A 15199-nucleotide genomic window follows, 5' to 3' on the forward strand; every position below is an offset into this window, starting at 1 on the left:
TATGCCTTTTTTGTCCAAATTTCCTCTAGGTGGCGTCAAAGCATCAGACAGCAGGTATGTTAAGATAGGATTGTGTGTTTGTATGCCTTTTTCTCCAAATTTCCTGTAGGTGGCGTCAAAGTATCAGACAGCAGGTATGTTAAGATAAGATTGTGTGTATGTTTGTATGCCTTTTTGTCCATGTTTCTTCTAGGTGGCATCAAAGGATCCAATGGACAGGTATGTTAAGATAAGCTTGTGTTCATGTTTGTATGCCTTTTTGTCCAAGTTTCATCTAGGTGGCGTCAAAGGATCCAACGGAAAGGTATGTTAAGATAAGATTGTGTGTTTATATGCCTTTTCGTCTTAATTTCCTGTAGGTGGCATCAAAGGATCCAATAGCAGGTATGTTAATATAAGATTGTGTGCATGTTTGTATGCCTTTTTGTCCAAATTTCTTATAGGTGGCGTCAAAGGATCAGACGGACAGGTATGTTAAGATAGGATTGTGTGTTTATATGCCTTTTTTGTCCAAATTTCCTCTAGGTGGCGTCAAAGGATCAGACAAACAGGTATGTTAAGATAAGATTGTGTGTTTGTATGCCTTTTTTGTCCAAGTTTCCTCTAGGTGGTGTCAAAGGATCAGACAGCAGGTATGTTAAGATAAGATTGTGTGTTTGTATGCCCTTTTGTCCAAATTTCCTCTAGGTGACATCAAAGGATGAGACAGACAGGTATGTTAAGATAAGATTGTGTGTTTGTATGCCTTTTTCTCCAATTTCATCTAGGTGGCATCAAAGGATTAGACAGCAGGTATGTTAAGATAAGATTTTGTGTTTGTATGCCTTTTTCTCCAAGTTTCTTCTAGGTGGTGTCAAAATATCCAACGGAAAGGTATGTCAAGATAAGATTGTGTGTTTGTATGCATTTTTGTCCAAATTTCCTCTAGATGGCGTCAAAGAATAGGACGGACAGGTATGTTAAGATAAGATTGTGTGTTTATATGAGTTTTTTTCCAAGTTTCCTCTAGGTGGCGTCAAAGGATAGGACGGACAGGTATGTTAAGATAGGATTGTGTGTTTGTATGCCTTTTTCTCCAAATTTCATCTAGGTGGCGTCAAAGGATTAGACAGCAGGTATGTTAAGATAAGATTTTGTGTATGTTTGTAGGTCTTTTTGTCCAAGTTTCTTCTAGGTGGCGTCATTTAAGGATCCAACGGAAAGGTATGTCAAGATAAGATTGTGTGATTGTATGCATTTTTGTCCAAATTTCCTCTAGATGGCGTCAAAGGATCGGACGGACAGGTATGTTAAGATAAGATTGTGTGTTTATATGCCTTTTGTCCAAGTTTCCTCTAGGTGGCGTCAAAGGATAGGACGGACAGGTATGTTAAGATAAGATTGTGTGTTTGTATGCCTTTTTGTCTTAATTTCCTCTAGGTGGCGTCAAAGGATCAAACAGCAGGTATGTTAAGATAAGGTTGTGTGTATGTTAGTATTTGTTTTTGTCCAAATTTCCTCTAGGCGGCATCAAAGGATTGGACGGACAAGTATGTTAAGATAAGATTGTGTGTATGTTTATATGCCTTTTTGTCCAAGTTTCTTCTAGGTGGCGTCAAAGGATCTAACGGACAGGTATGTTAAGATAAGATTGTGTGTATGTTTGTATGCCTTTTTGTCCAAGTTTCTTCTAGGTGGGATCAAAGGATCCAACGGACAGCTGGTATGTTAAGATAAGATTGTGTGCATGTTTGTATGCCTTTTGCCCAGGTTTCCTCTAGGTGCGTCCAGGATGGTGTTTTTTCTTTCCTTTTTCTATAGGTGTATGGTGTTTTTTCCTGATGGACACGTTGTCCACAGAGTTAAGTATATATTTTTTTTCAATTTACTAACTGTTGTCTCATAAATATTAAGATGATTTAAGTTTGTATTACAGATGGATGAGCCTAGATGAAAGTTCAGTCCTACACCTGTAGGAAGATGGTTTCATTTTAGATACCAGATAATGATGATGTAAGTATTTGGTCATAACATTTGTATTTAAACTATTTTTTTTAAAAGTTTAGGTAAATAAAATCAGTTTTTCTTTTGAAAGACCACTTGAAATTTTATTAAAAATTTGTCGATAATATCTTGTTCAAATTTATTCTCTAATGAAATATAATTCTAAAAGAATTATTTGTATTTGTAAATAGACTGATCACCCCAATTTAGGATTTGAAATAAAACATGCATCACATTAATTTCTAATTTAATTATTACAACAAATAGACTTAATATTGACAATTTGGATATTTATTTACATATTTATTTACATTTTAATTGGGAAAATATGACTTTGTTTAGATTGTTTGTTCAAAATGTATTCATCAGATTATTTTGGTTTAAGCCACCACATTCTGATAATTATCTGCAAACATTAATTTCAGAATTAATGATGTTATCATTAAACAGTCTTCATATTACTGCTAAAAAAGTTAAAATGAAAATGGTTAATGAATTACAGGCAAAAAGAGCAAAGACACAGAAAATTGCGTCATTGACACAGATCTGGATAAGAAGCTTAAAGGAAGGTCCAAGTTTCAGTCGAGATGGCAGATGAGTAGCAACTCCATGGAAGATGTTAACTAAGATCTTCAATAAGTCCTAGGCTTTGCCATGTAAGCAATCAAGCAGCAAGGATAGCAGCTGGAATGAAGATTAATTATTACATTGATCTTCAAACAAGTCTGAGGCTTTGTCATGAAAGAAATTATGCAAGTATATTCAAGTCAATTAATTCTGTACATTATCAGGGAAAATGTGATAAAATCTATAAGGATTATCTATAAGGCAACACACATTTTTTTTATTTTGCACATTTACAACACACAAAAAAAGATATTTATCAGTTTGATAATAGTTATCAAAGGTACCAGGATTATAATTTAGTACGCCAGACGCGCGTTTCGTCTACATAAGACTCATCAGTGACGCTCAAATCAAAAATATTTGATAAATGTTTTTCCAGTATACACGAATAAAATTTAATGCCATGAAAAGTAAATCCTGATAGAATTTTTACTTCAAGGGAGACTAGTACAATAAACAGCAAGAATGTTTCTTTCAGTGGGAGATAACTCACTATAAGGCAGTCAGAATACAGAATAAATTAATAAAAATTTAGGCTGGCAATTTAATAAATTTGTAAAATATATAATTTGTGTCAATTTTTATTCCTGTTTAGGTTATAAAAGAGTGCCAATGTTTTCATGAAGGGGAGTTAGACTTGTGGTATAAGATATCTTAAATACAAGTACGTATAATTCCTCTATTTAAACAAATTTTATCATACTGTCAATAAAAAGAAACAATCAGCTATCACTGGGCTTGAAAACTTTTGGTCAGTTGTTTTAATATTTGATTTAATAGTACCGGTAATTGAAAATCTTTTTTGCTATGTCAACTTCAACTAGGTAGAGATCGTTGCGCCTGGTTTTATTGGTGTTTTCATAGGCGGATCCAATTTTTGTGGGGAAAATTTGGTTGATTATATAGGGAATCACTGAAGCTTGACTGGAATGCCCCCCCCCCCCCCCCCCTCTCCCTTATGAAAAGTTCTGGATCCGCCACTGGTTTTGTAGTTAGTGTACAGGTCATTTATTTAACTTCAAATTGTCATTAACACAAAATCTCCCCCTAAGCTGTCAAGGCTGAGAGGGATTCTCACTCTTTGGGGTTTCAGATGTTGGAAAGAGTGTCGTATTTGTTAGTGTTGTTGGAATGTTGTCACATTATGTTCTCTGCATCTTCTTTTACCTTAAGGAAGCTTGCTTGTCATGTTTTGGAATTTTGGTCAGATTTTCAGAATCCTCTAGTTTTATCCATTTGAATGCATTAACAAATTAAGCCTGGTGACCCCCATTTTTCTTTTTATAATTCATTTACATGTATGATGATAAGCTGTCTATTAAAATCTTATAAAATTTTAATTATTTTTTTAATAGTTTTTGAGGACTTTAACTTGTAAATAATAAAAAGTCAAGAGAGAACATTTTCCCGCCAAAATTTCAATGGCTAATATCTTGAAAACAAGCATGATGACCTATATACTATTTTGCTCTTTTGATTCCTTTATTAATCCCCTATCAATATATTTGATATCCATTCTCAGTTTTATGCTAGTGTTTTGAAAAGTTTATTATTTTGAAACTGAGAAGCCAACTCCCTTAAAATGTTGTATATCTATTTTAATATTTTTATGCCCCACCTACGATAGTAGAGGGGCATTATGTTTTCTGGTCTGTGCGTCCGTCCGTCCGTCTGTTCGTGCGTTCGTCCGTTCGTCCGTCTGTCCCGCTTCAGGTTAAAGTTTTTGGTCGAGGTAGTTTTTGATGAAGTTGAAGTCCAATCGACTTCAAACTTAGTATACATGTTCCCTATGATATGATCTTTTAAATTTTAATGCCAAATTAGAGGGTTTACCCCAATTTCACGGTCCACTGAACATAGAAAATGATAGTGCGAGTGGGGCATTCGTGTACTGGGGACACATTCTTGTTATATATAATGTACATATAAAGTATACCAACAGTGATTCCTTTTTTACTATTTTCAATGACTAAGCATTTTATTTTTCAGGCTAGCATTCCAGCTTGTACCTACAGATTGATGTTGGAAATGGCTATTAGAGTTGACTTTTAAAAGTAAGAAAGAACTAATAAATTTTATAGATTTTTAAAATTTTCTATTTAAGATCATGTAAACTCCCATGTGATTTGTATAATCTTTTTACAATTTAACATTTTCTCAAATGACCTGTCAAGTTTTAGGAAGGGAAAAATTATTATTTTGAAAAGTTTCTCTGCTTTAATTGTTATTCCAAGTTTGCTATTTTTTGCCTATTTCAGTTTCTTAAAATATGACAGAAAATTGAAAAGTGTATTTCTTTTTCAGATAAGTATTACTGTGGCTGTAGGATATAATTATGTGATAAATTCTCCATACTCCTTAGAGATGTTAATTGTGAAGGTTCTTAATATGTTGACAGCTGGGCACTCTCTCTTCACAAGACATCATATTTAACATCCCCATTCTGACACTGGACATGACTGCCAATTTGTATATCCTGCACTACCAAACAGACACCTTTCTCTTGCAAGGATTTTACTGCCAGTCTGCAGAAGACCAAGAGAGACCATATTTCCCTTTGGGGTCTTTCTAACTCTACCGAACAGTTTCCAATATGAACGGTTCATACAAATCTTGCATAAACAAGAGAAAGAATGTAGTTGATAATTTCTAAAATAATAAATGTAAAGATTCTCTATTTTCAACAAGAGTGGAAGTTTTAATTAAGGTTAGTGTATTGTGTTTTGAATTTTCACTCAACTTTCTTTTTCTCTCTGCCATTAAATGCTATGGATTTTTTTTACTTGTGGCTACAGATAAAATGGTTCTTATTAAGTTAACATTTACATTGGTTAAGAATGGAGAATCTAAAAATAATAAAAATATTGTAAATAATTTAAGTATGGCAATGGTTTTAGGAAATCAAAAATATTATTGTCAAAATTGGTGTAATAATACATTCAAGAGATTACATGTAGCAATATGTACGAAATCCTTATTTACTACCTTGACTAAAAATCAAGCCTATTGCTACAGGTACTCGACTCAGTTGTAATTGATCATAAGTTTAACATTGTGAAGGGGAGGTAATGCACCTGTTTAATGCCTCATACTAGAAGTTTCTTTAGTGCAAGTTTACCAATATAACTTAGACATTCTCTTCTGTAATTTGAGCAGTACGTTTAACAAAGCATCCATCCATTGAGTTATGCTAAGCATTTTTGGCTGAATTTTTGACAAGTCCAAAAAACAGGAGAATATTGATGAAACACCTTTATTACTTTCAGGGAATGTAAAATAATATAGTTTCTGTAAAACAATAATTTGTGTACAATATGTACTTAATGTAATGATAAATTTTGTATATTATTGAATTACTGACCACCTTAACATATAAATGTCCATATTTTGAGTTAGAGCCGATAGACTTTTCTATAATTTTGATATCATTTGTCCCATAAGTAGTGCACTACACCTTAAAAAATTTCAAAACAAGTGTAATTTATTTTATTTGTGTTTATTGTCTACAGTAAAAGAAATCATCAAATGCACATTAAAATAACTGTTCTTGGGCCTAAGAGATGAGTTCAGTAACTGTAGATTCAGAAAATTCTCTGATAAGTAAATGTAGATTCTGCAAATTCCCTGATAAGGAGCTATGTACATCAAAATTGAGTTAGTTGAATTCCATCTTACAGAGTTAACTTTAAGTCTGTAAAAAAACAATTTTCAAAGATAAATGTACCCGTTTCCTTTCATATGAAACTTTTTTCTTCTGTAGGATAGTTAGTGGTTCAAATATATGCATGTTGAGAATAAAATTACATGCAAGTTTTTGGAATTTCCACTGAAAAATGAAAATAAAATTTGCATTAAAGAAACTAGCCCCTTACTAAAAGAGACACTAAATTTGGCAAAAACTTTAAATTGACAACTAATAGTGTTTGGCGAAAGGTGCTTTATTATAGTAATGCATATATAGTTATACCAAGCATGGTATCAATAAGCTACAATGAACAAAATGTGAATATGAAGCACCTGAACCCCAATGTGGGTAATAATAAAAGTAATTAGAAAAAATTAACAATAAAAAGAAAAAAAAAAAAAAAAATGTTTTATATCAATTACATAATAAAAGTGGCCTGGAACATGCTCTTCCGCCCAAAACCACATGGCAATACGAACCCGGATGAAGCATCAAAGGGAAGCAATTCTTACAAGGCGTCATCAATTATGTACAATGAGAGTTGCCTCCCATTGTACGCAATTGACAACTAATAGTGTTTGGCGAAAGGTGCTTTATTATAGTAATGCATATATAGTTATACCAAGCATGGTATCAATAAGCTACAATGAACAAAATGTGAATATGAAGCACCTGAACCCAAAACGAAGTCGCCAAACACAGGGGTTAATAATATATACATAAAAAAAAAAAAAAAACAAAAAAAAAAAAAAAACCCAACAACATCAAATCAAGAATATAAAAATACACCGGCGAAAATACCCTAACACTAACTACCAATCAAATAATTCATAGCTGACGTAACCCGATACATATCAACACTAGCTTGTTTAATGTAAGTCTGAAAACAATCAGATCTCCAGTCTCCGTGATGTTTCAATAAAATCTCAGGAATGCCAGCCTTGGTGGCTAATGTAGCCCCTCCGTGTCTCAGCGAATGAAAAGAATAAACTGAAGGGTCTAAACCAACAAGAACAATTAACTCTCTAAAACGGTTCAACAAAACGGATCTAGATAAAGGCAATAATTTACCATGAACAGGTAAAGCAAAAACGGGAGCATTCTTATCACCAGGTATTAAAGACACAAGATGCTTATAAGCTCGAGCAGGACATATTGATGGCTCAACTGAGCAACACAGAGAAACCTGATGGGTGTAATCATGATCTTGTCTAGTCTTTGACCATTTCAATAAAAGGAGGATACCCTTTTCACTAACAACAACATTATCTCTGATCAATTGTTCACGGGAATTAAAAGATGTAGAGCTTCTGCTGACCAGGTTTGACGCCCTAAGCATACCAAAAAAAGCAAACGTTAGAAAACACCATAAACAAGCATCTAAATAATCATAAATATTCAACAACCTAACAATATCAATTAAATGTGTAGGTAACAATGGTAATTTTGACACAGCCACATGCTGATTCTTATGACTCAATCCTCTTAAAGTCAATTTGAATTCTGTAGATAAAAAAGGTTCCACAGTAAAACCAAAAAGTTGACTCCAGGTCTTAATGCCAGAAATATAATTCTTAACAGATGAAAAACTGCTTAAACTCTTGGATAGAAAACATGCATAAGCACACAATATATCCTTAATACAAGGAAATGGTCGAAATTTATAATAAACACAAAAAATATGGTATGCATTGAGTTGACTCTTCAAATTTGAATAAGTACCAGGCCGAAAGGCTGCACCCTTAGCAAGCTTGACCTCTTTCTGCAAAACTGCTCTTCTGGACTTAAGACCTGGAAGTCATAAACAACAGTAATTAGATAAACATTAATGTCATATTAATTATCAAAGTTAGTCTTATCTGACACTAAATATGCGCAAAAAAAAAAAAAAAGTCAATGTATCATGTATGAAAATCTAAATGTTTATAATATCATTAAACATATGACCAAACACTTCTTTCTCAATAAAATCTGAATTGTAAAGTTTAGATTCTATAAAAAACTGTGATCTGTTCTTCTCCGAAAGATTCCAACGGGATAGCAAATCCGATAACCTATTTTCAACAGATGCTATATAACTCACACGCAGTTGAACATTACTTAACGCACACAAGTACCATATTTGACGTGCCAAATTCAACATTTCCTGATCACGTCCTGTTCCCCTATTTAAAATTTCAACACATGATTGATTGTCACAAAACAGCTGTACCCGTTTATTTGAGATACTTGATGTCCAGAATTGAATTGCTATGTAAATCGCATACATTTCAAGCACAGATATGTGCATGTCCCGCAAAGACTCCGGTATATCCGAATGAAAATATTCAAATGTCGTGAAATTGACACCACCAATACCCTTGAGACACGCGTCAGAGGAAATAATTGCGTCTGGTGAAGACCAATCTACATCGGGAATTATACTAATTCCATTATAGTCATGTAAAAATAATAACCACCACCGAATGTCTTGTCTAAATTCATCTGTAATATGAACACGATAATGATTGAAATGGTATTTTCGTAATGTCTGTAACATGCGTGAAATAAAAAGTCTTCCGCTTCGGACACATTCGGAAATAAAAGCCAACTTGCCAATAACTTGTTGTAACTGACGTTTGGTGCAATGTTTTTTCTTTTCAAATCTTTGTAACAACTCATAAGTCTCTTGTAATTTAATCTCTGGAATTCGGACTGTCATGTCAATTGAGTTATACTCCTTGCCGAGAAATGTCAAAACTTTTGTCGGCGGCAAACACTTTTCTTTGCTGACTTCTAATCCTAACCTCTGAAACAATTCTAAAACAAAATTATAATCATGTTCAGCGTTCTGATTGTCACTAACACCACCAAAATCATCAACATAGTTTATTGTATGAATGTTAGATTTCCATAGCATATAGGAAACAGCATTCGTTGTTCGTTGACATGCCTGTGGCGAAGAGCGCATACCAAAAATAAGACGATTGTCAATAAAAATTTGTCCCCTCCATTCATAACCTTGTAAATGCAAGTCGTGCGGATCTAATACTAGCTGACGAAAAGCCCGGGACAAATCCAACTTCCAAATGGCACACCCACGACCGTGATTCAAGAGCAAAGCAATAAATTCTTCGTGTCTAGGATAATAAAGTTTAAAAGTTTCATTCAAAAAGGTGTCCGAAGGTATGCCTTCATTTATGGACAAATTATTGCCATGCGAACAGTCAACAATTACTCTCCTATCGGAATCTCCCTTAGGAACTGTGAATAATGGTGATAATGTTAAATGACAACAAAGAGGGTTCTTTCGGAAAGGACCATAAATAGCCCCAAGGTCTGATTCTTTTGAAATATATGAATCAATAAAACTTGAAAACTGATTAAGATGATTTTGTCGACGTGTGGGGGGATCGGGCAGTGTATCTTTGATATAGTTTAACGGCCATCCATACTTCAAAAATTCAACGACTATTTTATCATGATAATCTTCTAAAAGTTGTTCCCACAATTGTATGTTGAAATTAGAACGTACTGGAATTTTACAATATGCAAAATTCGGCTTGCCACTGTAGAACACGGCTTCATGAACACTTGAAAAATTATTTATATTCATTTCACAAAATTTGGTTGATACATCTTTCAAAATATTTCCACTCATATCTGGTGAATACTCAAAATCAATAGACCCTGCTGTTTTCGTAAACCAAGGACAAATACTTGAAGCTAAAAGTACATTATAAGTTTCATCAACAACATTGTAATTCATGTAATTGTTATCTTTGACAACAGTGTCAAAATCAGTGCTACATAATAAAGATTGCAATAAATATGAATCATTTTCATAAATAGACACACCTGTAAACACAGGGGACGTTTTTTCACTACAAGCATTGTCACAATAACCAACGCCTGTTAAATTAAAACCTACGGAACTTGACTCGCCTATAGATTCACATGACGAAACATCATAAATATTACTCAAAACATCTGCCTCATATGCAGAGGATATTCCTAAGGCATCTTGTGAATTATCAAACAACACACCTATATTTGCAGGGGAATAAGATTTCGTTAACTCATCATACACACCTGAATAATCAGGGGAAGCAATCGCACCTGACATAATTGCAGGGGGTTTCACAACATCATTTTCGTAATTATCACACAGTAACACACCTGTAATTACAGGGGAATATAATTTCGTTTGAATAATACTATTACTGATCATTTTAGTAGATTCACAATGTAGCACTGAAGTTGAACATCATTGATGATGCGGACAATCCTTCGAAGGATGTAGCACAGACGCATCACTCGAATCTTTTCCTTTACGGACGCACTTTCTGCAAACATGCAATAGTTTTTTGTCTCCATAGGCTCCAAAATGATCTCCGGATCGACTACAGTTTCCCGCTTGATATGCGCCGCAAATTGGATTGCGATTAACCGGCTTATCCTTGAAAAATGCTTTAGTCGGGGTAGACGAAGACGAAGTGAGGGGGGTGACGAGAGTACGGCCTTGTTCTTCAACAAATGCATGCGACCAATTTTTGTGACCTCTTTCTATGGAACGCAAAACTTCGGCGTGAAAATCCTTTATCTCCGCAAAGGGGTATTTTTCAACGAGATAAAGCAAATTAATGAGATGTTTTTGTCTGTGCACAGAAATGGCTTGTTTTTCAATGTTATGCACAATGAATGTTTCACCTCTGACTAGTTGTGCTAGACCGAAATCTTTATCAGAATAATTGACCGATTTGGTTTGTGCATGCTCGTGTGGCCATGGCACATCATATTTAACTCTATCCTTAGCAGCTCTTGCTTCACCGGAAACTGCTGTTCTTTTTTGTTTATCTTTGAATATAACATATGGTAAATCATTACCTTTGATTTGAGCTTTGTCCTTATCCTCGTCGTTATCATTTGAAGAATCAGAATCAGAATCATCGGAAGAGGACGAAGATTGATTAAGCAGCTGTCGAGTAAGCTCTTTAGCCTGTTTTCCAACTTTATCTTGATTCCGTAACTCATTAAGCGATGGAAGCTTTAATGTTTTAACTTTTTGACCATTGTCCTTCGCTTTGGTTCTTGAAGATTCACCACCGGATGTTTTCTTGGCTACAAGGAGCTCGTGTTGTTTCGCCAACAAATCACGTTCCAAAATTTTGTTTTGTATTGTTAATTCTTGAATTGTCTTATCAAGTTCACTCACAATGTTCGTAGATGAAGGTAATTTTGGACGAACGCCAGCACATGCTTCGTCTGATTTCGGTGTTGATGTCTGACGATGAACCACGTTTTCAGAATTAATTATATCTCCAGCTTCTGTAACTGAATCGAAATCCTTCTGCATTTCAAAAGATGATAGAATAAAGTCTTTTAAGTACGCTGGAGGTTTTCTTGTTCTATTGTTTTCCATCGGATGTCCAAAAAAAAATGTTTTATATCAATTACATAATAAAAGTGGCCTGGAACATGCTCTTCCGCCCAAAACCACATGGCAATACGAACCCGGATGAAGCATCAAAGGGAAGCAATTCTTACAAGGCGTCATCAATTATGTACAATGAGAGTTGCCTCCCATTGTACGCCATAATGCAGGCATTTATTCTTGGTACTCATATGTAAATCATGTCAGAAGTCAAAATGATTTAGAAATTGTTAACCAAAATAAGGATAAAAATAATAGGCTAATATACAAACAAAATTTGGAAAACTCCTATGAAAATTTATATAATGATAAAATATTAAATTTACAAGAGAATAGCAAACTCCAACTTTTTAAAAAAATAAAAAAAGCTATAACTTTGAACCATACCTACTTTCTCAAAATTTTGAATATAGACAACTAATTTGTAAATTTGGAATAAGTGACCACTGTTTATTAATAAAAACTGGTAGATACAGGAAAATTCCCAGAGATTTAAGACTATGTACACATTGTGATGAGTTTCATTTCTTTTTTAAATGTAAAATAAATGAACAATTAAGAAAAGAATTTTTAAATGAAAAAATAAATATAATAACTTAAATGATATAGATAAATTAAAACATATCCTCATGCAATCCTGAAACAAAACAGGACACTTGCAAATTAGACTCCTTTTTAAAAAAGTCACTAAGACTGAGGGCAGGGAGTCCTTAACATGATTTAAAATCTCTTGTAGTATATTGATTTAAAGAAAGACAAGGATTATAATTCAAAGTGTCTGCATTGTTAATTTTCATTGCTTTATATATGTAAACTGTATATTATATATCATGTTTTAAGCCATTTGCCCATATGGGCGTAAAGTGCTTTTCAATAAAGATTAAAGATTAAAGTACCCTGTCTGCAAAAAAAGTTCAATTCAAAAGTCTTATTGCACTTAGACTTTTTGTATCATGTCAATTAAGCATAGAAATAACAAATTTTAATTTGATGGACAAAATTACAATTTTTTAGAAACACCCCCCCCCCCCCCCCCCCCCCCCCAATACCTTTTTAATTTCATTTTATGTAATGCATAAAATAACAAGCCCCCTATTAATATAAGGTGAAATGGGATAATATCAACTTGGTTATCAGAATTTGTGATTATCTTCCCTTTATTACTTATTAAAAAGAACTTGTGCCAGTGTAGGAATTTTACTGGAAATATTTCGTTGTAAAGGAGGGATTTCAATACAATTTGAAGTAGTAAGCTGAAATCTGAAAGTACATTTTGTTATGTATGAAACTAAGGAAGTTCACTTGTCATGTTTTGGGATATTTGTCAGATTTTCAGAATTCTCTGGTTTTATTCATTTGAATGTCTTAAAAAAAAATTGACCCCCATTTTTCTATTTATAAATCTTTAACATGTATTAATGATAAGCCATCTGTTAAAGTCTCATTAAAACTTAAACTTGTCAATGTTAAAGCTATGATAAGTCAAGAGAGAATATTTTACCCGCAAAAAAACCAATTGTTTGTATCTCGGAAACGAGCACATTGACCTTTAAATTATTTTTGCTCTTTTGACTCCTTTATTAATCATCTATCAACATAAACTAGTGTTTTCGGGGAAAGTTCATTATTTTGAAACTGAGAAGCAAACTGCTTTCCCTTAAAAAAAAGAACCACCACATAACAGCTATGATAAAATCTTTAGATTTCAGTCTTTTCATATTTCATATAATTTTGTTTCGCTCATACATTGGTGACAAACATATATGATAAATGAGAGTTATCAAATAATCGGCTTCAAGTTTTTTAAAAGGTCTAAATCAAACTTGATTCATCAAACACCGTGTTTTAAACTTAACAGAACAGTTAATATGCTGGTCAATGCCCATGTCCTCTGCAAATGGGATAACTGTAAAGAAAGTGCTTATAAAATGATGATCGAACAATTGTTTCTTTTATCAAAAAATTTAAATATAAGAGATAGTGGTATACAGTAATCAACTAATGAAAAGGTTGTCTTATTTAATAAGATAGACAAGTTTTGGTTCCTACCACACCCTCATCAGGATTAAAACTACAGAAGAGTACAAAATTCCCAAGTGATAATGTGTTCTTCACAATTTGTCACCATAAGAAGAAATTACAAATAGAGAGTGAAAGTAGGTATGACATTAAACTGGATTAAGAATGTTAAATAAAATATGTTTTTGCAAATTTGGACGACAATTAATTGCAATTATGTACCATTTCAACAATAGAAGTAGTATAGACTTGCAAATCCGTACCATTACAACACTGGAAGTAGTATGGCTGTCTGAGCGAAGCCAATTAGAAGCATGTACCTCTTAGTGAAGCTAATTGGGAGCACACCCTTTGTCTTGTTGCAAAGCTAGTTGGAAGCAGTACATATATACCTCTGTCTGCAAAAGCTAATTAGAAGCAGTACCCCTGGCAGAGTGGTCCCAATTAGAGGCACGTAACTCTGAGGGAAGCCAATTGGAAGCAGTACCTCTGCAAAATTTGATTAAAAATTATTCAACCAATTTTATTTAACATTCTTTTTAAAGTTTACTTTCATACCAACTCTCATTTTCTATTTATAATTACTCCCCTTGTTGACATTGTGACGTGCAAATTATCACTCCACCATTTAGTTGATCATTCTAATAAATTACTACAACACATGCATATGTCTAAAGATTATTTGTGCCAATTTGAAGAAATCAATGATGGAATTTTCTAAATAAGATAAATATATAATGATGTTTTTTTTACTAGAATCATGTATTAAGATCATTTGTGCTAATTTGAAGAAATCACCAGTGATATATTTTAAATTAGATAAATATGCATCTAAAAATGATGGTTTTTTTTACTGAAATCGTGAAAATATAATAAAAATGAATTATTTCAAAAGAATTGTTTCACAAATTTAACTTAAAACACACCTAATATGTAGAGATGCTATTCAAGTATTATTTTTTTTTTAATTTCAAAACTCCCCTTGTGTTTGTCTTTACATTGTATTAACAAAAAAGAAAGTACGTCTTCAAGTTCCATTTAATGGAAATATCCAAGAAACTGAAATGTCTAGTATAAAATGTCTGAAATTTGACCACTCATCTATAAAAGTAGCAAATTAAGGTACCTGTATTATAACATATTTAAATTGACTAAGTGAATAAATAACTTGCAAGCACTTTGATTACCATTCTAGGGTTATGCCCCTTTACATATGGAAAAATTCCTGAATGTTTTCGTTTCTGTTCTATTAATTTAAGTTTGTCTCAACTAAATTTAATGAAATGTATATATACATTGCCTATTATCACTAAACTCAGTTTAAGTTCAATTTTTGGCAGCTTCACTTTTACAGTTCTTGAGTTATGAGTCCTGAGACAGTTCTTCCAAGCAAATAGTTTCAAAACAGGTTTCGAACATTTTTCCACTACATTGATTTTATCTCGTTTTAAACATAGTTAACAATTATTTCA

At 33.2% G+C, this 15199-nt stretch overlaps 1 protein-coding gene and 2 long non-coding RNA genes across 3 annotated transcripts; 2 read left to right on the forward strand and 1 right to left on the reverse strand.

Annotated features, from left to right (window-relative positions):
- LOC139521688 (uncharacterized) lies at positions 1-2730 on the forward strand. Its single transcript, XR_011664050.1, has 3 exons — positions 1-767; positions 1091-1992; positions 2486-2730. It is a non-coding gene; the product is annotated as an uncharacterized lncRNA (long non-coding RNA).
- A 475-nt stretch (positions 2731-3205) lies between these two features.
- Positions 3206-6511, forward strand: LOC139518799 (uncharacterized). The gene is made up of 3 exons (XR_011663458.1): positions 3206-3274; positions 4600-4664; positions 4915-6511. It is a non-coding gene; the product is annotated as an uncharacterized lncRNA (long non-coding RNA).
- Positions 6512-6530: 19 nt separating this feature from the next.
- LOC139518798 (uncharacterized) lies at positions 6531-11863 on the reverse strand. Its single transcript, XM_071310360.1, has 2 exons — positions 11162-11863; positions 6531-8086 (listed from the first exon to the last, which is right to left on the reverse strand). The coding sequence occupies exons 1-2, from the start codon at positions 11694-11696 to the stop codon at positions 7104-7106; spliced, it is 1518 nt and encodes a 505-aa protein (XP_071166461.1). The 5' UTR covers positions 11697-11863; the 3' UTR covers positions 6531-7103.
- Positions 11864-15199: the final 3336 nt, after the last annotated feature.

This window comes from Mytilus edulis, chromosome 4 (assembly GCF_963676685.1).
Source record: "Mytilus edulis chromosome 4, xbMytEdul2.2, whole genome shotgun sequence".
NCBI classification, from domain to species: Eukaryota; Metazoa; Mollusca; class Bivalvia; order Mytilida; family Mytilidae; genus Mytilus; species Mytilus edulis.